Below are 22570 nucleotides of genomic sequence, written 5' to 3'. Positions count from 1 at the left end.
ACTGCAACTCTTTATGTAGATCAGCTGACCTTGAACCCACCGAGACCTGCCTGTCTCTGTCTCCCAAGTGCTGGGAGTGAAGGTGTGCAGCGCCACACCCAGCTTGGACCTGGTCTATCAGTACCCGACTGCTACCCTGCGACCTCAGAAGCCTGACTTGTGGGATTGCTCTTTAGCTGAACTCTGACCCAGCAGGGTCTATAGAAAGGAAGGCTGCTCAGATTTCTAGAGGCCCAACTGCAGAAGCTACTGTGTATCTGCCCAGAGAACAGCAGCCTTGTTTCCAGCTGTTTGACAGCTACTGAGCAACCATTCCTACCTGCATCAGAGCCATGGCTCTGGCCTCTTGGGGCTGGATCAGACACACATGAACTGCTGCTGAAAATGCACACACAGCTCCATGCTTGGAGAGGAAAGCAAGCATAGGTTTATGGCCTCCAGGAGCAACCAAAGAGAGAAGGAAGGATGGTAGGTAGCATGCCCTTTCAGCTCCCACTCCGGGCCTTCTTCCTGACCATTGTACCTCACTCAGCTTCCATACTGAGTCAATCTATCCATGTAGTCCTGGAATGACACAGGACACACCATACACAATGGATGTTCAAGACATGCTGGGCCTAGGGCTCACCTATGGACCTGCCCCTGTGGTAAGAGGCAGCTGAGGACAGACATCTGGGTACAGGATGACATCAGCTTCCCTCAGGAGGAAATCCCTAGCTAATAGCATTCACTGATATCAGGGATAAAAGAGATGAGGATATTTAACTCATTGAAAGGGAAAGCATATCAAACTTGTGTTCCTATAACCACATCTCCAACATGAGAACCACCTGGGAGCTCAAGTACATAGTCAAGACAGACTGACTCCAGCTGTTATGAGGCATCCCCACAGGAGGTGATAGATGCCCAGCTGGAGCTGCCCCAAGCAAGAGTCCACTGCCAGCTTTCCACTGCTGTTCTGTCACGGCAGGGAGCCAGCAGCCTCACACTGTCTCAAGAAACCCTGAGCTCTAGGTCCTATTCTCAGTTAGTGGGTCCGAGACAATGGGTCCTCAGATGCTTGCCAAGCACCCCTCAAATGAAGTCCTGGGGAGGCCACCACTCTGACTGGGATAGGGATCTGTATACAGAAGTGCTGAAGACCTAGTTACCAAAGCAGACCCACCTCAGGTCAGCTGCTATGAGGTTAAAGCCGTTGTACAGGTGGCCCTCTGTAGACACCTTCTTCAGGTAGGACAGGCTGTCCATATCACTGGTCAGAAAGTGAGTCACAAGTTCACCTGTGGGCAGGGCACACATATCAATGGCCAAGGAAGCAGCCATGCATTCCTGCCCCAGGGAAGACTGAAATAGGGCCTCAGGGGAGAACATAAGAAAAGGGGTTTGTTCCACTGAGGCTCCATCATCTGAAGTTAGCCTACCTTGCTAACTGGGCTATTATGGAGAATGGTTTTAAAAATATTTTCTAGGGCTGGGTGGTTGTGCCACACACCTTTAATTTCAGCACTTGGGAGGCAGAGATAGGTAGAACTCTGAGTTTGAAGTCAGCCTGGTTCCAGAAGAGCCAGGTTACAGAGAGAAGAAACCCTGTCTTGAAAAACAAAACCACCTCCAAAGCTACACAGAGAAACCCTGTCTCGGAAACCCCCCCCCAAAAAAAAGAAAGAAAAAACCACATAAACACACACACACACACACACACACACACACACACACTCACTCACTCTGATTGCACCCTTAGGTAGGAGACAGATCTCAATAGTAAACCCTTGCCTAGCTTGCTCGATGCCTGGGTTCAACCTCCACACAGATGAAGGAATGGATGAATGAAAAAAAATAAAGTTCACCTATTATGCCTCTATGTAGAAATTCAGCATTAAGAAAGATGAAACTCAGGACTGGAGAGATGGCTCAGCAGTTAAAAACATTGGCTGCTCTTTTAGAGGTCCTGATTTCAATTCCCAGCACCTACATGGCATCTTATAACCATCTATAATGGGGTCCAATGTCCTTTTTTGACATGCAGGCACACATGCAGACAGAACATTCATATATATAAAATCCATAAATAAATAAATCTCAAAAAAAAATAAAAGAAAGATCAAACTTAAGTCAGGGGACAATGTCATAGTGCAGGGAGTCATGAGCCTGGAGGACACTCCCTGACAGAATCACATTGGCAATGCTTGGCCATCTCTCCCCAGCTCTTCTTCCTGTCACCGTTGTGTGAAGGGCATGGGGCTCACCAGCATAAGCCCTGGCAGGGTGCCTTTCTTCCTCACAGTACCAGAGAGACCTGCCCACCTCCATTGGTCTGCCGGTCTTACTTAAGCTTCACTCCAATGTTCTTGTCTTTGCCCTACCTAAGCCCTGCCCAACCCCATAGATCCCATACCTCTACCACGGGCGTATGGCTCTTGCCGGGGCTGCAGGTAGTTGGTGAGTGCTCCCAACTTTCCACGTGTGCTGATGCCCAGCCATGTTCCTCCTGCCTTGCCTTCCTCCATGTCGAGTCCTACAGCAGATGACAGCATTACCACCAGTCAAGTTCCTGTGATGAGTTCCACTGGTACTCTCTGCCCAGTCCTCATGAGGAATGCTCCATAGCTCCTCAGTGCTGCTGCCACTAGATCCCACAGTAGGTTACACAGGCCCGCCCTATAAGCCATAGGAGAGGAGCTGGGAGGTATGGCCTGGAGATGAGCATATAAGAGAGAGACCCTAGACAATAGAAGTGTCCTGGACAGACTATTAGCTCACTACACACAGTCTGTCCTATGAGAAAGTATGTTTATATGAGTATGCGTATATAATATAAATGTGTTATTTGCACACCTGTGTGTGCTGGCACATGCACCTGGCCCAAGCAGAGTCTACAGGAAGACAACAGGCATTTGCTCTAGCACTCTCCACCTTAACCCTCATAACTGCATATCACTATGTCTGGAACTAGGTGGAGGCTGAGCCTCAGTGGCCCTGTCTCTGCCCTCTGCAGCTCTGGGTTACAGGCACACAAGGCCATGCTGGTGGACACTAGCATTTGAACTCAGATCCTCATGTTTGTGCAGCAAGTAAAAAATCAACTATAACAGAAAAAGAAATATAAAATGTAAACACAGGAAAGAAAACAAAAAACACCCAAGGCAACCCGCTAGAACTAGAAGGTAAGTGGGCTGAGAACCAGAGAACCAACATGTACTTGTCCACTTATTGTTATGTTTTGAGTCAGGGTCTAATGTAGCTCAGGCTGGCCTTGAATTCACTGTGTAGTTGAGGCTGGCCTTGAACATCTGATTCTCTTGCATTACCTGTGCCTGGTTTATGCAATGCATGCTAGGCAAGTACCAACTCAGCTAGCCACCTCCCTAGCCCTACTTTGTTTTGTAAGTCAGAGTCTCACAAGACAGCCTAGAAGGCCTTGACTGGGACCTCATGGTGACACTCCTGTCTCAGACTCAAAAGTTTTGGGATTTCAGAGCTACATTACCATGCCTGGTTTAGAAAATGAAATTTTAAATAGCCCATTTAAAACAGTATTGAAAACACTTAGAGCCTTGAATGCTTGGGCTCAAAAGATCAGGTGTGACTACTGTGCTCAGCTCCAAAGAACAATAACAGAGCCTGGTGCTGGCATCCAGACACACAGATCAGTGTGACACAGAGTCCAAGCAGACCCAACAGGTATGCTCAACTGATTTCAATAGGCAATGCCTCAAGCCAGAACTGGGGAGACAGTTACTAATGCTCACCTTGGAAGCATGGCGACCTGTTTGATTTCCTGTAAGAATCAGGATGAGGTGGTGCAAGCAGAGAAAGGCTGACCATGGGAGATTGTGATGAGCCAGACCACATTAATGAGTGGGCTTCAGGCCAAGGGGACTTTGTTTGAAAGGGGGTGCCTGGTGTTCCTGAAGTTGTCCTCTGGCCCCGTGCACACACATGTACATGAACACACACATACACAGAATAAAAATTAATTTGAGACGAGTCAGACTGCCAACTTGAGGCCTTATCAGAAAAATGTTATAGCTTAGGAGAGGAGCAGGTTTCCTGAACAAGACAAAGAAGAACAAGCCATAAAAACTACATTTGTTAAAAATAAAGTGTTCTTGGGCTGGAGAGATGGCTCAGAGGTTAAGAGCACTGGCTGCTCTTCCAGAGGTCATGAGTTCAATTCCCAGCAACCACATGGTGGCTCACAACCATCTACAATGAGATCTGGTGCCCTTTTCCCTCTTCTGACATGCAGGCAAATGTGCAAGTAGAAAATTGTATACATAATAAGTAAATAAATAAATAAATAAAGCTGGGTGTTGGTGGTGCACGCCTTTAATCCCAGCACTCAGGAGGCAGAGGCAGGCGGATCTCTGTGAGTTCGAGGCCAGCCTGGTCTCCAGAGCAAGTGCCAGTTTAGGCTCCAAAGCTACACAGGGAAATCCTGTCTCAAAAACAAAAATAAATAAATAAAAAAGAAAGGAAGGAAGGAAGGAAGGAAGGAGGGAAGAAAGAAAGAAAGAAAGAAAGAAAGAAAGAAAGAAAGAAAGAAAGAAAGAAAAGCAAATGAGCTTTCACTCTGCCCAAGCAACAGAGAACAGATTTACTCTCCTACATAAAACCAAGAAATGGCTGGGTGGTGGTGGCACACACCTTTAATCCCAGCACTCGGGAGACAAAGGCAAGGGGATCTCTGTGAGTTCAAGACCATCCTGGTCTACAAGAGCTAGTTCCAGGACAGCCTCCAAAGTCACAGAGAAACCCTGTCTTGAAAAACCGAGGGGAAAAAAGAAACAAATGAAATGAGCCCATGAGCCTTATGATTGTAGAGTCCCCAGGACCTAGCAGACACTGTGATCTGAGGACAGAACTGAAGATCCAGGGACACTAAGGTGGCCAGAGTTCGTGGGACAAAAAAGCAGAGGCCAGAGCTGTTCCCAGAGATTAACTGTGTGATAGCAGTGAAAGAACCACACAGAAAGACCATAGTGGACAGTGCTCACCCAGGGCAGGGAGTGTGATCTGCTCCTAGAAGCCAGACTGGAAAACCCATTAACTCCTGGGGCTCTGGGTTCAGGAGTTAGAAATACTCAAATGGGGCTGGCTCCTCACCCACCTAACAGGCCTCAAAGCAAAGATCAAACTGTCTCTTGACAATTGGCCTGCATCTAGAAAAAGCTTACTGATGTGTAGGTATACAAAATAAACCCAATACAGGCCTTTGGTGTGGGGTAAGGGGGGCAAGTAGGAACATGAACACAGATATGAAAACATACCCAGACACACACACACAATGATAATGCTCCAAAGGCCAAGCAATGTGGTCCCTTCTCACAGGCTGACCATTTCTTCCTGGACATCACAGCACATGGAGACACATGGGGGCATACTGAGTGGTCAGTTCTAAGGGATGCCTGATTCTGGGGCTGGCTAAATCCCCAAAGCCAGTCATGCCTACTTATACATTCAGCATTTGCATGTAGAAGCAGAGCCATTACCAGCCTTATTTGGCGGGTGCCACCTCACCAAACTAGTGGAGCATAGTAGACAGTTGCTCATTAGGTGTGAGGAAACACTTACCACTGAGGATGTCATTGTTGTCCCCCCAGAAGTCTGCCAGCTTGGATGGTCTGTGGTAGAATTCATCTCTGTTGGCTGCCAAGATGAGCCTGGGAGGGGAAAGTTCAAGGGAAGCCATGTGCTGGGGATTGAACTGCATATGCTCCTTCACGGAGCTGCACCTCTAGCCTCCCTGGTTTAACATTAAATTTACAGCAGCAGTAATAAATAAGAAGCCCCCTCCATTCCTTGACTCATATCCACAGGCACTCTAGGCAGCGCCTGGGAAGCTATGTTCAGAGCGCCTGCTCAGGAGTCAGGCTCTAGAAAGAGGTTTAATCATGAGGCAGGGTAGAAAGGAAACTAAGGAGACATGGAAAGGGTTGAAGTATCTCACCAACTCAAGAGTTGAGAATTCTCACACAGTTAATATTTACAGTTAAGGCTGCCTACATAGAGCAGGTACATGAGATGGTTCAGCAGTTAAGAGCATGGACTGCTCTTCGGAGGACTGGAGTTTGATTCCCAGAACCCACATCAGGAAGCCCACAATCACCTGTGGCTCCATCTCCAGGGGATCTCACATACCTATTATCTGTGGACACCTGAACTTATGTGCATGTATCTGTAAAAATATAAATAGTTTCAAATAATAAAAAGAATTGTGTTTTTAAAAGATTGCCTACAGAGAGACAATACTCTTTTTATAAAGATTGTTTTTCAAATAAGAATGTTAAAACAGTAATGAGCCATGTGTAAGGCCTGACATCTATGTCCTTGAGCATGACCTCACTACCTTCCCCAGACATAAGTCAGAAGTTTGCTGAGAATCTCAAGCAAGACTGAGATATGTTCACAATAAAAGCATCTTCTGTTAACCATGTGACCTTTACCTTATTGGCCACTTAAACCCAGGACCCCTCAGGAGCCACTCTATCCTTGAAGCTCCTTTGCAACCCTTGAGATGACCCTTCCCAAGGCGCAGTATCTTACACCTCTGAGAGGTCCCTTTAGAAGGCACACACTGAGGCGTGTCTGGGGGAATCTGCACCTTTGCCCCTGTATGTATCGATACCCGAGTGTCTCCACTAACCTCTGTGACAAAATCTGTGTTAAAATCTCTTCTCAATAAACTCCAATTCTGCTTCATGTTGACTTACCCTGAGATTTTTGTCTGTGATGAAGTCAAGTTGGGGTGATGGTACACAACTTTAGCCCTAGCATTAGACAGGCAGAGGCAGAGGCAGAGGCAAAGGCAGATCTCTATGAGTTCCAGGCCAGCTGGGGCTACACAATGAGACCTCTATTAAAAAACAAAACAAACAAACAAACAAAGAATCCCGCCCACACTTTACAACATTACCTGAGTGGACATCTCTCAGGCTGTTATAGGAGGCAGCGTGGAAGCGTGCAGCTGTATCTCTGGCCTCTGCCTGATGGCCACTGACAGGTTTTCATGGCTCAGCTTGAGAAGACAGATCTACCAGGGCTTGTGGGACAGTCTCGTTCCATGCCATATCCCAAAAGTGTCAGGCCAGTAAGGATTCTCCCTGGGATCACCAAGCATACATAGGGGCCAAGCTAGAGAGTAGGACACTATCCTCCTTACACCTATCTGCCCCACCCCCTACAAACACTCAAGCAGACCGAGAAACGTGAGCTTCCATCAAAAGGATCCTGAGGACACACTGGACATCAGTGGCTCCATCTTGTTTATGAAAGGATCATGGAAATGGCTCTTGAGCCCTCTGGGCCTCATGTGGAAGCCTCACCACTTCTAGAGTGCCCTATTCCCTTGCTCTTAATCCTCACTTACAGCAGAGAGTCACCTAGGCTAGGGAGAGGAAATTGCTGTCCTTGAGACAGACTGTGGTGGTCTGAATGAAAATGGTCCCACAGGCTCACAGGAGTGGCACTACTAAATGTGACCTTGCTGGAGCAAGTGTGTCACTAGGTTTCAGACACTCAAGTCATTCTCTCTTCCTGCTGCCTACAGATTGGGATGTAGAACTCTCAGCTCCTTTTCCAATCGTACACCGTCTCTGCCTGCATGCTGTCATGCTTCCTACCATGATGACAATGGGCTAAACCTCTGAACTGTAAGCCAGCTCCAGTTAAATGTTTTCCTTTTAGTTGCCATGGTGTCTCATCACAGCAATGAACCCTAACTTAGACACAGACACCCACAGAATAATTCTTTGCACCTTCAACAGGCAAGTTCCAACAAGCCTGTGTCTCCCCATCTCTGTTCTGCCCCTTTTTGGGTAGAGATGTCCTGCTCCTTGACAGTAAAACCAACATTCCCAAGGCCACATTTTTCATTGAGCCCTGCCTGCACAGTGGAGGAAGAAACCACAGTCCCTGAGGTGTAAGCTGCAGTGATAACACAGGGACTGGGTTGGAAGCCCCCATTCTCCCAGAGGTAGGTTCAGCTTACAGCTGGTCCTACTCCTGACAGTAGAGCCAGGAAACCCCTGTTGGTAGCCCATGCTCTCAGTAAGCTCCATGCACAGAAGCAGGCAGGGGCTGCTGGCCCTAGTAACTGATTCTTACATAATTCTAGTAAAGGAAACCTGAAACAAATAAGTAAACAGGGAAAGAGAAAAAGAAAAGCTGACCAAGTAGACCTTCTATCTGAAGATGTTCAACTACTTTAAAAAAAAATAAATGTATTTTCTTGGGGGATAGAAAGATGACTCAGTGGTTGAGAGCACTGGCTGCTCTTTCAGAGGACCTGGGGTTCAATTCCTAGCACCCATATGGTAGCTCACAACTGTCTAACTCCAGTTCCAGGTGTTCTGACACTCTCACACAGATATACATGCAGGCAAAAGACAAATGCACATAAAATAAAAAGAAATAAAATAATAACAATGAAAGACCAAAAGATTTTTAAACTTTATGTAGCCAGATAGGGGTGATGCATACCTTTAATCCCAGCACTCAGAAGGCAGAGGCAGGCTGGTCTCTAAGTTCAAGGCCAGTATGGTCTACACAGAGAAAACCTATCTCAAAAAAACAAAAGGAAACAAATTTTTTCCTTGAACTTTTTGTTATTTTTGTGTATGTTTTGCCTGCATGTATGTTTATGCATCATCCACATGCAGCCTAGAAAAGGAACTGGAGTCCCTGGAACTGGACTTACAGGGAAACAAACCCGAGTCCTCTGGAAGAGCAGTCAGTACTCTTAACTGCTGAGCCATCTCTACGGTACATCAACTACCTATTTTTAGGCAAGAACTGTGTTTGCCTAATTACTGAAGAACACTAACTGCTGGGTTATTTTTATCATAGGTTGAACTCCTGATGGCTTGTGAGGACTTCGTAATTCAGGGATGTGCTAGAGAGATGAGCACCCATATCAAATCCTAGATGAGAGGAGAGACAACTCCCCTAACACTTGGAGGGACTGAAGTACCCATGAAGGTTCATCCATGCTCTGAGTCCAAGTTCCTAGCACCCATGTGAATGCTGGGTGTGTATGGTGGCCTGTCTTTAACTCTAGCCATGGAGCAAGCTAACTAGCTAGGTTACCCACATTGGCAAGCTCTCAATTCAACTGAGACACTTTTCAATGCATAAGGCAGAGAGTGACTGAAGACTTGGAACATGAACCTCAGGCCCCCACATGCATGTGCACAAACGCATGCACACATGTATACCTTAACACACACGTGCACCCACATACATGCATCGGAGTGAAACACTGATATTTCCCCAGTAAATGGAGGGGCATGCTTTTACTATATTTGCATTTATAAAAAATGCAAGTGTCTCCAGATCATGACTCTTTGAGTGACTGGATAGGCTAATTAACTTACTGTGGCTATTGATCAATCTTGTCAAGGTTGTTAGGTTGTCTGTAAGAGTATTTCACATAATCAGTTATAGATTTTGAGGTATACACAATTACCAACCATTGTAATAGGCATTTATTTGCTTCACTTTTGACCTGTTCCTTAAGGAGACATTTTGCTAGTTGAACTCAGGCACTGAGTTCATTTAACTCCAATGATTGCTTTATTGTATTTTATTTTTGCAGTGTTGAGGACTAAAGACAGCTCTCTACCACTGAGGTATCTATACCTCAAGTCCCAAGAGTTTCAAGTATCCCTTCCAGTATTATATTTTATGCTTGACCTGAGAGATTTTAGACCTTAGGGATGTTTATACTGCTCTTTGGGGACTGTGTCTCTTGGGAACATGGCCAAAATATAAAGTACTGCCCAGTTGTCCTTGCAGTGAACAAGTCAGAAGCTATGTGGCTGCAGCTGAGGTGACAGTTGCAACCTGCCACCATCACTGGACATCCCTAGAGTTGGAATAGAAGTAGCTGCCAGGAGTGAACCTCATCCACAAAGTTGGGGAAATATGGTTCATGTTCACTCAGTTACCCAGGGCTGATTCACTGAGATCTGCATTAGATCTCACCTTTCACCTCCACCAGAAACACAGACCACTGTGCTGCAAGCTGGCAGCTAAGCTTCCTCCCAGGGGATAAGAGCATCCAAGTGCAGGAAAAGTCCCCTGGGAAAGCTACCATGCTGACTGATCTCCTTGGAGCACTGGCTTCCCCCTCTGCCATAATGGATTACCACAGGCTAGCAGCTTCAGCATCAGTAGCTCATTGTCTTGTAGCTCTGCAGGCTTCGAGTCTAAAATCATGGCATTGGCAGGGACAGTTGTGGTGATACATTATTTATGGTTTATTAAAGCTTGCCTGAGGATCAGAAAGCAAAGTCAGCCACACCAGGCAAACACCTTTAATCCAGGCAGCCAGAAGCTAGGTGGTGATATACACCTTTAATTCTAGGACTCAGGATTAATAGGTAGATGATCTCTATGAGTCCAAGGCCACCCAGATCTACACAAGATTCATCCAGTCCTAAAGAGAAACAGCTCAGACAAAGATGATCTCAGCGCCTGGGATCACAAGCCTTTAATCCCAGCTTTAGGAAGGTATATAAGACAAGAGCAAGGTCTCAGTATCAGGCATTCATTCTCCAGCAACATTGAGGATAGGAAGACATTCAGTCTCAGGAGTCTCCAGCCACACCGAAGAGAGGCAGCAGGATCAGCCCATTCAGCTGAGGTAGTGGTTAAGAGCTAGTGGCCCACTACTTTGCTTTTCTGTTCTTCAGCTTGAAGTTTGAACCTCAATATCAGTCTCTGGGTCTTTTCTTTTTTTGTGCTACAGAGAGTTGCTGCCAAAGGCCTGTCTTCTGTTTGTTCATACCAGCATTCTTCTGTATGTCTGTACAGAACTGACACTCAGTGGGTTGAATCAAGGCCCACTCATGTGGCTTCATTTTATCTTAATCACTTCTTTGAAGGTCTACCTCTAAAGAGAGTTGTATTCTGATATACTGGAAGTCAGGATTTTTATTTTTTTACTTTTTGTTTTTTTTTGAAACAGGGTCTCAGTATGTAGCTCTTGCTGTCTGGAATTCACTGAGATCCACCTCTCTCTGGAGTTCTGGGAATAAAGGCCTGCGCTACTACACCCAGCTATAGTTAGAATTTTTGTTTGTTTGTTTGTTTTGTCGAGACAGGGTTTCTCTGTAGCTTTGGAGGCTGTCCTGGAACTAGCTCTTGTAGCCCAGGCTGGTCTCGAACTCACAGAGATCTGCCTGCCTCTGCCTCCTGAGTGCTGGGATTAAAGGCGTGCGCCACCACTGCCCAGCTGTAGTTAGAATTTAAACACAGGAACTGTAACATCCTGTGGTTGTGGGTAGCTGTTAGTCACTTTTTTATTGCTGTGATAAAACACTATGACCAAGGCAGCTTAAAAGAAAGTGTTTCGGCGGTTAGAATGCATGATGGCTAAGCAAAGGCATGGTGGCAGGAATAGCAAGAGCTCACATCTTAATCCACAAGTTAGAGGCAGAGTGAGTCACTGGGAATGGCCCAAGTCTTTTGAAACCTCAAATCTCATCACCCAGTGACACACCTCCTCCAATAAGGCCACACCTCCTAATCCTTCTGTAGGGAGCCGTTCCTGCATTCTCCATTACAATGATGGTGCCTGCGGACACCAAATGTAAATTATTTCACAGGCGCTGGGTAATTTCCATTCCTTTGATCTCTGCCTATCCCGTGGCTCATTTGGCCTGAGGAGCTGAAGCCATTCATAGGGTAACATGTCCCAGGCAGCTGCTTGCCAGCCTTTATTAAGGGAAAGGATTCTTGGCTCAGGGTCTCCGCTCTGGTAAGCTTATGCTCTCCTCTCTCAAGACGCATTAAAGCTTTTCTGCAGAAGGATCCGAGTGTCCTGTGCGTGTATTTCTTGCCGGCGAGAACATATAGCGCGCGGGACATCTGGTGCCGAAACCCAGGAACTTGTTAACATCTCCGGCATTGCGGAGACCCCTCTAACGGGGCGGATTCAGAACTGCAGGGTGGTAAGTTCGGAGAGGTATGCCTTATTCTGACACCTTCTTTTTTGACTTTGCTTTTAATTTGTCACCACTATGGGATGGAAAAGCCTTAATTCTAGTCTTTATTCTAATTTTGTTCACATTGGTCTTATATTATGCCCACCGTGGCTGGTGTTCCAGTTCGAGACCAAGCTTACCCCAGGTAGCCTCCAGCATAATGGGCTCTTCAAAACAGAGAGACCTAATTAAAAACTGTCTAGAGATTGAGGCTTGCCGTCCCATGGTAGCAGAGAGTCAAAAAACGCTTAAAGAGGTACAGGATAATATATCAGAAACCGAACGAGATGAGAGAATAGGAGCTCGAAAAAGGAAGGACATGTCCAAGGAAAAAGGCCCTCCCCAGGATATAAAAAAAGGGGGAGAGAAAATAGGGAATAACCGGTCACACCCCGGTAAATTTAAGAGAAATAAAGACTCAAAACCTAGCCTCTGCCCTACAACGAAACTAGAGGCCTTGGAGCTGAGCAGCTCAGACTCTGAGATTTTAGACTCTAGCAAGGAAGCAGAGCTAGAGGAGGAGGCAGCACGATATAAAGAGGACAGATACCACCCCGATAGATATCGGCTGCCAAAAGTGAAAGCAAATATGAGGCCATCGCCTGTTAATCCAGCGGGTGTACTTCCATCAACACCCCCATTATTTGGTACCGACTCCTTCTTACCATTAGAGGAGCGGAGGAAATTACAGATGGCTTTCCCAGTCTTTGATAGGGGAAAAGGCCGTGCATGTTATTCAACACTTCTTGAAGGTCTGGAATGCCTGGGGCTTTAAAGCCTCATAAACATTAAAGCTCAGGGCCATACTAAGGCCAAGCGCCAAACCTCAAAACCTAAAAGGCCAAAAGAAAATGGTAAAATGGAAAGATATCTTAACTGGTCTTTGGAGAGGCCCGGATCCTATTCTCATAAGATCCAGGGGAGCTATTGTGTTTTTCCACAGGATGAAGAAAATCCTCTGTGGATCCCAGAAAGACTCACCCGAAGAGCCCCTTCGGACCTTCAAAAGTCGGAACTCCACCCTTTCCCTGGGAGTTGAGAGCCGCTATTGTTATCCAGATTAACTCCTGTCCTTGGCGGAGAGATTGTCTCGCTTAAGGGGTGGGGATGGGATTGTTTGATGCAGCCGTTTGGGGATTGGTGTTACTTCTGGCTGGTCTGTAAGCTCGAGGCTCAAACTAAGAGAGGCAAGATGGTTATCGCCCAAGCGCTTATTTGGCTAACTATGCTTAAGCAATAGGCCACCGGCCAGACAGCTCTTGCACACCCGGAGCCTAGGCTCATTGCACAGGGTAGAGTGTCTGGTTTGAGCAGCCCATGAGGGTGTTGAGCAAAGGCATCGCACAGAGTTGCCTAGTATGCAGGCTTCTCTGAGAGGCATGTTGTCCTGCATAAGGGTTGCCTGCCCCAGCCTCCCTTTCCCAGAACAACGGCAGAGGACAGGTCGAGAGCGCTTCGGGTCAAGCTAACAGCCTGATGGCGACTCTTGTACACAGTCTTAATGTTTGATTTGGGAAGGTACAACCTCTGCCTCTATCCCTCAACATATGGGTGACCTATTTGCTTGTAAAAATATAAAGCCTTATCATTAATTAATAAAAAAAGGGGGATATGTAGGGAGCCGTTCCTGCATTCTCCATTACAATGATGGTGCCTGCAGGACACCAAATGTAAATTATTTCACAGGCGCTGGGTAATTTCCATTCCTTTGATCTCTGCCTATCCCGTGGCTCATTTGGCCTGAGGAGCTGAAGCCATTCATAGGGTAACACGTCCCAGGCGGCTGCTTGCCAGCCTTTATTAAGGGAAGGGATTCTTGGCTCAGGGTCTCCGCTCTGGTAAGCTTATGCTCTCCTCTCTCAAGACGCATTAAAGCTTTTCTGCAGAAGGATCCGAGTGTCCTGTGCGTGTATTTCTTGCCGGCGAGAACATATAGCGCGCGGGACATCCTTCCCAACAGTTCCACCAACAGGACACCAAGTATTCAAACACATTAGCCTATGGGGGGGAGGTCATTCTCAATCAAACCTACGGAGACTTCTACGTTCCTACTTCAAAAGCCATCTGTGAAGCCATAGTAAGCCCTGGAGACCAAGCTTGACTTTGTGATCAATCTTTTCTCTCTTACAGAATTTCATGTTGCCCAGGTTGGCCTTGAACCTCCTGTTTGCCTCCCCAAGTGCTATGATTACAAGGTATGAGCTACATCTGGTTTCCAATTGATATTTAAGGCTCAGGTGACTTAAGCCTGTTTTCTAATTATCCTATTGTTGACTGAATCAAGGTTGGTCCCCAGGGTCTCAGACTAACTGGATGTGAGGGTGATTTGCAGTGAGGTTCAGGTGGTGACTGGTGAGTCCCAGAGATTGCCATAGAGGCCAGGATTGCTGTTCTGCATAGTGACTCAGCATGAGAACCTCACTGAAACAACTCAGATCATTTCTAGAACGTGTCTTAAATGTTTGAAAACATTCCAAGCACTGGGCGGTGGTGGCCCACGCCTTTAATCCCAGCACTTGGGAGGCAGAGGCAGGTGGATCTCAGTGAGTTTCAGGCCAGCCTTATCTACAAAGCAAGTTCTGGGACAGCCAGGACTGTTACACAGAGAAACCCTGTTTCAAAAAACAAACAAACAAACAAAAAAGGCAAGAAAGAGAGAAAGAAAGAAAACACTCTAGGCAAATGCATTAGAGAGTAGTTTCAAATTCCACTTCTAGTTGTGGGCTAAATCTCTGCCTTATTCTTTATGTGAACAAACACTGACATGTCCTGGGGAATGAAGCGGCTCCTGTCTGAGTTCACACGTTGGGAAGCGTAGGACAGGCTAGCCCCCAGTTCACCTTTCTCTGCCCACCGTTTCCCACATCCTTGGCTAGTACTCCAGTTTCCTCACGCTTCAGATCAAGAGTCAAAAACCCTATGGATGCTTTCCTCAATCTGCCACCACCCAGACTACCTCAAAAGAGCTTGCTCACTGTCATAGCCACCCCAATTCTGCAGCTGTGCCCTAATCACAACCCACAGAACTTCACACCGCCCCTCTGTCTTGCCACACTTGCACATGAGCTCTGAGTCCATGCTCTAGGGTGGTACTCCTCCCAGTGCCCCAGGCTAAGCAGCCACTGTCCAGGATAGCAGGGCCAAGCCTGTGTGGGTTGCCTCCAGAGACCAGAATTTAGCCATTCAGAGCCTGGCCCACCCACCCAGCGGTCTGCGTTTGTCTCCTGCATACATGGCACCCCAGTGGTGAGGAGCAGCCATGTACCCCAGGCCCAGTGCAGCATGGCAGACAGCATTCATTACCTGTATGCATTTTTGGAAACAGGACGAGGATCAAACTTAAAGAAGATGATGCACATGGGTTGCAAGGGTGGCTTTGCTCACACGGTCACAAGGTCTGTGGGAAAAGGAGAACGGTGAGTTGTGAACAGCAGTGTCAGAGGGCCTTTTGGATACCTCCATGGTCCAGAACACACCACCAGTGAGTGGGGCTGGACAAGCGAGACGAGGTGCTTGGTAACATCAGACATTGTCCTTTACCTGGGCTCATCAGCATCACCTTGTAACTCCACCCCATTACACCCTCTGACCCTGGACACACCACATGGGGGTGGTGAGTGGGTACTGGAAGGGGCAGCAGCAGCAATAGGAACCACATGTGAATCCTCTCCCCCAAAATGGCACCGAGTACTCCCCATGAGCCATTGAGGGAGGTACTTTCATTTCAGCCCACGACACCCCAAGGCCAGGCATCAGGGCTTACTCACCTGGTATGATCTGTGACACATGTCCCCACAGGCCTTTGTTCAGCACACACACCTACCATCCCAAGGGACTTAATGGTAGGCAGAAACCTGTGCTGGGCATATGCACACACATTTGTGTGCTGAGTGAGCATGGACTAAGTGTGTGATCCCTTGTCACATGGACCCCAGGCCTCAGAGTCCTGGGGAAGCAGACAGGCTCAGGAAAGCTTTCAATGGAAAATGCTACAATGTGTGTGCCCCCAGACTATCTGGCAAACTGGGGTGATGGCTTAGCAAGTAAGAAATCTGGATGTGGGGCTAGAATGTTGTCTTAGTGGTTAAGAGCACTCACTGCTCTTCCATAGGCCCTGGGTTCAATTCCCAGCACCCATTGGTGGCTTACAACCATCCGTAACTCCAGTCTCATAGCATCTATTCTGGCCTCTGTGGGTACCAGGTACACACACACAGTGCACACTCATACATGCAAGCAAAACATTCATACACAAATTTTTTTTTAATTAAAAGGGGGTGGTCTCTGAGAAATTGTGCCTACCTAGTATTCTATGAAACAGAGACAGGTTCATACTGTGGGGCCAGGAACCCTGAAATTCAGTGACCTTGGCTATCAAGAAAGATTGACATGCATATTACAAACCAGCCATGGTTTGATTCTAGGAAAACAGAAGCAGGATAGAGAAGGTAACAGAGGAAAAAAACAAGGTTCACAAAGTACAAAAAGGAACTTTTAAAAGTTCTTTGAGAAATGAGGGCTATAGGAATTGCAAAGCCCAGTAGATCTGTGTGTGTGTGGAAGGGTGAGGCATTGAGAAGTGGGAAATCCACGAGCATTCTAAACACAGCTTAATGAGACAGCCCAGCAGTTATCCAGAGGCAGTGCAAGGAACTGACATCATGCGGGACCTCAGGAGGGCCATGGCCCTCCTGCCTGTTGCTGTGGATGGGGGCTCCTGCACTAACAATACACACAAAAGCAGCTCCCAGTGGCAGACAAGAGACCTTTGGTCCTCCCTAGGCTGTGTACCCAGCTACTGGGCAGAGCCACTAGCAGAGGTGGTTCTGGCCACTGGACACCAGATATAGCCAGAACAAGGGTGTTTCTCCAGTTCAGCTGTAGGATCTGCCATCCTGGCTGGCCCAAGCGGGCAGTAGACCAGCCCTCTAGTTGGAGTCGTGAGAGGGCTCCATGGTCCACAGGAAGGCCATCGATGTGTCTCCAGGCAGCCTGGAGTTGGAGGTGCTGGCAGAGCCCAGGGCTGCGGCCTCGATGAAGACGCAGTCATTGGGAGAGAAGGACCAGAGGAAAGCCAGCCCCTGGGAGGGGACCATCAGGAACTGCCTTTCTCTCCAATCCCTCACCCCCCACTCAAGCCAGGCCCGCTGCCCAACAGCCCTCTGCCCTCTCTGGTCAGCAAACCCCACATATCTTCCTTACTGTACCTGTCCCATAGCAGATCCTTCCTTCCCCTGAGCCCAGATATTTTCCCCAAGAAGCTGCTGGCAAGCCCCTGTGAGTGCCAGGTGTCTCCAACTCAGCACCCATGGAGTTCTGAAGCTCTGTCAGGGCCTGGTGGCGTCCACCACAAGGGTCCTTAAAGATGGAATAGGATTCTGCAATTGCCTAAGACCCGATTAGTCAGTCACCATGAAGAGAGAGGAGAAAAGAAAACAAAACTCGCTGGAGGAGCTGGAGAAATAGCTTAGCAGTTAAGACCACTGGCTGCTCTTCTGGGGACCTGGGTTCATTCATTTCCAGAATGCACATGGTGGCTCACAACCATCTGTAACTCCGTGTCAGGGAATCCAATGCCTTTTCTGGGCTCCATGGCCACTGCACATAGGTGGCACACAGACATACATGTAAGAAAAACACCCACACACATACAATAAAATGAAAAAAAACCAAAACCCCTGTCTGGACACTTGTGGACATGGGCGAGGAGGGTATGGAGCCTGCTGAGCACAGGAGGCTGCAGTGCCAAGTGCTGATCTCTGGGAGCACTAACAAGCCTGAGACAAACCACACTAACAAGTGCTAGCCCAGGGACTCGGATCTGTGCCAAAGGTTCTTGAGGTTACAAGTGCAGAGAGAGTCCAGAGCACCCAGATCTCACACCACCTGTCCCTGGACAGGGGCTCACACTGTGTTCTCGGCCTGCCACGCAACATTTAGCACTTCACTTCCTGGGGTGATTTCCATCAATTCAAGTATACAGCTCTGCTTGGGGCTCTCCCTGGCAGTCAAGGTGTGTGCAGTGATCAGGCCTGGATTATCCACACTCTGTACATTCCAACTAGTCTCTTTGGAATGTCTTTTGGGACAAGTCCTAACTGACATCAAGCCTTGGGCAATGTCAAACAGGTGGCTATGTCACTATGACTTGTGATGATGGCCTTGGGCCATGTAGCTATCAGCTGCATACACAGTAAGTCAGCCCCATAGACTAAAAATGTGTCAAATCCACAAATGAAGTCCCAGTAAAACTCTAGGTACCCAGGTTAGCAGGTCGCTGGCAAATCTCATGTGTGTTGTTTCACACATTACTGCTTAGAGAACTGAGCAGGGCATGCAGCTCCAATGAGAACTGGCGAATAGGAGCCTCTGCTGGCATCACCTGGATTCTGTACACTGTCCCTTTTCTATTGTGTCTCTTAATCTGTGCCCATCCATCCATCCCTTGAAATAAACTATGAACATGAATACAACAGCCTTTTTGAACTCTGCATCCTCCTATCAAACTACCTTGAGTAAAGGTGGTCTTGGGGTTTCTTTATCAACATCTAAACTTCAGCCCTGCAAGAAATCACCATACAGTGGCTCAGAGAGGAGAGTACCCTGGCTTAAGGCCATGCAGTGGCCTCTGCTTCCTGATGAAACACTAACCCTCTCATTCCCTTCCCCATCCAAGAGCTGCTAGATTCACTACACTCCTCATGAAAGGCTGGACCCTACAGGCTCCACTCCATGCAGGCCACTTCCACAGCCCAGTCCACTGAGCCCAGTTGTACCTGCCTCTTTGCCCCAGTAAGTTCTCATAGGGCCAGAGAACTGTTGTTGGAGCCTGTGTCTGATCATAAGCTGTGTAACTGGTCAAACCCAGATTAAACACAGCCACACTACATAGTAAGGAAAGATTAGATCAAACATGACAGAAACCCACTAGGGAAAACATTAAATTCTGTTGCTCCAAGTCTGATGTCTATGGCACGCAGTGAGATGTAGGCTCCACAGGGCTTGGCCAGCCCCAACCCACAGTCCTTTTGCCTGGAGCACAGATGAGCCAGCTCCACTCATTGCCTCCAGGCTCTGCCCTCAGTGACATTTCACATTCCTGGCACCCCCAACATTCAAGGGTTTCTATCACAGCCTATGCTTCATCCTTATAGTTTTAAACGTCATGTACTCAGGAAATCTAGCCCTGCTGCACGCTGCCTGGCCTAAGACTTTCCTAGAAAAAAAAAAAAGGTTGTGAACTCCTTGGGGTTGCATATCAGATGCTCTGCATATCATATATTTACATTATGATTCATAACAGCAGCAACGTTACAGTTACGAAGTAGCAACAAAAATAATTTTATGGTTGGGGTCACCACAACATAAGGAATTGTGTTAAAGGGACAGAGCATTAAGAAGTTTGAGAACTTTTGGTCTAGGAGCAGGCCTCCATGTCCCTGAAATTCTTGCATCCTGTAAGCCTGCAAAACCATCACCATGTGACAATAACAAGTTCTGCTACTAGCTTGAGAAACATAGCCACCAGATCCCCTTGGACCTTGGCTGTAGCAGATCTCAAAGGCTTTAGTCAAAAAGCAAACAGGGCTGGAAAGATGGCTCAGTGCTTAAGGGTATGCACAGCTCTTGTAAGAGGATCTGGGCTCAGTTCCCAGGACCCATATAATGGCTTGCAAATGTCTGTAGCTCTAGGGACCTGACACCCTCTTTTATCCTTTGTAGGATTCATACATGCAAGCAAAACACTCATATTCATAAGAAAACAGTATGAAGCCTCAGAACCCCTGCCTTTCCTAAGTAGCCTCTTTACAGCAGGACACCCTGGCAACACACAGCACTCTTCTTCTTTGGGGCTTTTTTTTTTTTTTTTTTTTTTGTCTTTTTCAAGACATGGTTTCTCTGTGTAACAGCCCTGGCTGTCCTTGAACTCACTCTGTAGACCAGGCTGGCCTCGAACTCAGAGATCCTCCCTCCTGCCACTGCCTCCCAAGTGTTGGGATCAAAGTACTGCACCTCCCAGCAGCACTCCTCCCTCCCTCCCTCCCTCCCTCCCTCCCTCCCTCCCTCTCTCTCTCTCTCTCTCTGTTCCAAAACAGGCATAACAATTTTTAGTTGAAAATACAGTCTCTGAAAATAGGGAAATAACAAAAGCAAAACAAGAAGGCCAACAAGCTCTCAGAATTGAAAAGTGTGCCCATTGTGCTGGCTGATTTTATGTCAACTTAACAGTCATCTGAGAGGAGGGAACCCCAACTGAGAAAATGCCACCATAAGACTGGGTTGTAGGCAAGCCTGTAGGGCATTTTCTTTTCTTTTCAGATTTTATTTATTATATATACAGTGCTCTGTCTGCACACCAGAAGAGGGTACCAGATCTCATCACAAATGGCCATGACCCACCAGGACCTCTGGAAGAACAGCCCGTGCTCTTAACCTCTGAGCCATCTCTCCAGCCCCAGCATTTTCTTAATGGAACCTATTGTGGGTGGTGATACCCCTGGGCTAGTGGTCCTAGGTTCTATATGAAAGCAGGCTGAGCAAGCCACAGGCAGGACTACTCCATGACCTGTGCATCAGTTCCTTTCTCCAGGTTCTTGACCTGTTTGCATTCCTGTCCTGACTTTTTTTTTAATTAAAATTAAAAAACAATCTTATTTTGCATTCCAATCCTAGTTCCCTCTCACTCCCCAAACTACCACCCCTGTCCTGACTTCTTTTGATGATGAACTGTGATGTAGAAGTCAAATAAACCCTTTCCTTCCCAGTTTGCTTTGGGTCATGGTGTTTCATCACAGCAATATAACACTAAGACACTCATAGTCAGAGAATATTCACAACTCCCTGAATGCAAAGCACTACATACAAGTGCTATATTGTCAAAGTCCATATAGCAACTCTGTAGTGATTCCAAGAGCCCTACATTCTACTTCACCTGACAGAAAGGACAAGATCCTCCCCTGAATGAGGAGGACTCTAGACCTAAGTGGCTGATCTCCATCGCCAGGTCTGGGGCTTTACTTCATATTGTCAAGCATAGGGCTTGACACCCACAGAACAGCCACACAATACAGACTCCTTAGCCATGCCTGAACCACGAATCTGGACACCTGGGCCAGAGGGAAGCCCATTTCCCCAACTCTAACACATCTATAAGTTACTTCAGCAGGCAGACAGATCCTGATCTACTGACATCTCACTCTTTTCAAATGAGTTTTCAGTGTTCTGCCCTGGAGCCTTTGATGGGTGAGGTCCTGTAACCTCCTGAAATGCCTTCAAGGCACCTTTCCAATGTGGCTTGTTTTTGTTTTTAAGATTTATTTATTTATCATGTATACAGGGCAGGCCAGAAGAGGGCACCAGATCACATTACAGATGGTTGTGAACCACCAAGTGGTTGCTGGGAATTGAACTCAGAACCTCTGGAAGAACAGTCAGTGTTCTTAACCCCTGAGCCATCTCTCCAGCCCTGTTTTTTTTTTTTTTTTTTTTTTTTTTTTTTTTTTGAGATAGGGTTTCTCAGTGTAGCTCTAGCTGTCCTGGAACTCACTCTGCAGACAAGGATGGCCTTGAATTCACAGATATCCACCAGCCTCTCTGCCTCCCAAGATGCCACTAACAGCTCTGGCCACTCTAGCCACACTAGCTTCACATACACTTTTAAATACATCCAGGCTCCCTTCCTGGCCAAACTACATGTTTTTTCCTTTCATTCTTTTTGCTCCTAATTCTCACTAAAAACCTGGTTAAATTTCCTCCAACAAACTGATTAGTCCATTAGTTTTGAGTTTAACATCATTCAAATTTCAGGACACTAACAGGATGTAGAAAAATTACTAGACAGAAGGGAACCTGGATGGGTGCTGGTTCACTTGCCAGGAGTCTCTGTCCCTCTGAAATCTCAGAAACAGTCTTTGCCACCTGCATTTCCAGGAGCATTCTGCCCACTCAACTACACCAGAATCGTTCAATGAATGAAGCTTAAGACATTTTGGGGCTTCTCTAGCCCACCTCTCCAAACTTGTGAATTCACCTTACAGAACAGTTCCAAAGGCTTAAAAACCACACCACCAGGCTTAATTGAAAAAAACAAAAACAAAAAAACAAAAAAACACAACAAAAACCGACCCTACCTTCCTGGTCAATTTTCCACATTAGTTTCTTTAATTTCACTGTGACAACATCTGAAAGAAACAACTCAAGGAGGAAAGATGATTGGGGCTCATAGTTTCTGACCATCATGGTAGGAAAGGTATGGTTGAGACTATGACCCAGCATGTGACGGAGGCTTCTCATGTCACGGGGGACCAAGAAGCAGACAGTAGTTTGAATCACTGGTAGGTATAACCTTCAAAGGCCCACCACACCACTAATGACCTTTCTTTTTTTGTTCTTAGCGGTGTTTTTTGTTTTTTTTTGAAACAAGGTCTCAGCTCTGGCTGTCCTGGAACTATGTAGATTAGGCTAGCCTCAATCTCACAAAGAACCACCCGCCCCAGCCTCCCACATGCTGAAATTAAAGGTATGAGCCACCATGCTCACTTTCACCAACTAGGCCTCACCCTTAAAGGTTCCATAGTTTCCCA

The 22570-nt window shown here is 47.0% G+C and overlaps 1 protein-coding gene and 1 non-coding gene across 7 annotated transcripts in view; both read right to left on the bottom strand.

The window, feature by feature from the left end:
* The window catches only part of Tango2 (transport and golgi organization 2 homolog), a 44125-nt gene that overhangs the window by 8134 nt on the left and 13421 nt on the right, over positions 1-22570 (bottom strand). For 4 of the 6 annotated variants that reach the window (XM_027413131.2, XM_027413130.2, XM_027413129.2 and 1 more), the window contains exons 2-5: positions 15291-15384; positions 5575-5663; positions 2396-2515; positions 1166-1280 (exon numbers count right to left, since the gene is read on the bottom strand). In XM_027413131.2, coding sequence (XP_027268932.1) covers positions 1166-1280; positions 2396-2515; positions 5575-5663; positions 15291-15346 — 380 coding nt within the window. In that variant the 5' untranslated portion in view covers positions 15347-15384. Of the gene's footprint in view, positions 1-1165; positions 1281-2395; positions 2516-5574; positions 5664-6916; positions 7104-15290; positions 15385-22570 lie in introns of those variants that run through there. The other 2 variants (XM_027413133.2, XM_027413134.2) reach the window with 2 other exon arrangements.
* Mir185 (microRNA mir-185) lies at positions 17040-17113 on the bottom strand. The gene has a single exon (NR_105146.1). It is a non-coding gene; the product is annotated as a microRNA mir-185 (primary transcript).

The sequence above is a fragment of the Cricetulus griseus genome, chromosome 4 (assembly GCF_003668045.3).
Source record: "Cricetulus griseus strain 17A/GY chromosome 4, alternate assembly CriGri-PICRH-1.0, whole genome shotgun sequence".
In the NCBI taxonomy this organism is placed as follows: Eukaryota; Metazoa; Chordata; class Mammalia; order Rodentia; family Cricetidae; genus Cricetulus; species Cricetulus griseus.
This window is presented reverse-complemented; position numbering and strand designations above follow the sequence as displayed.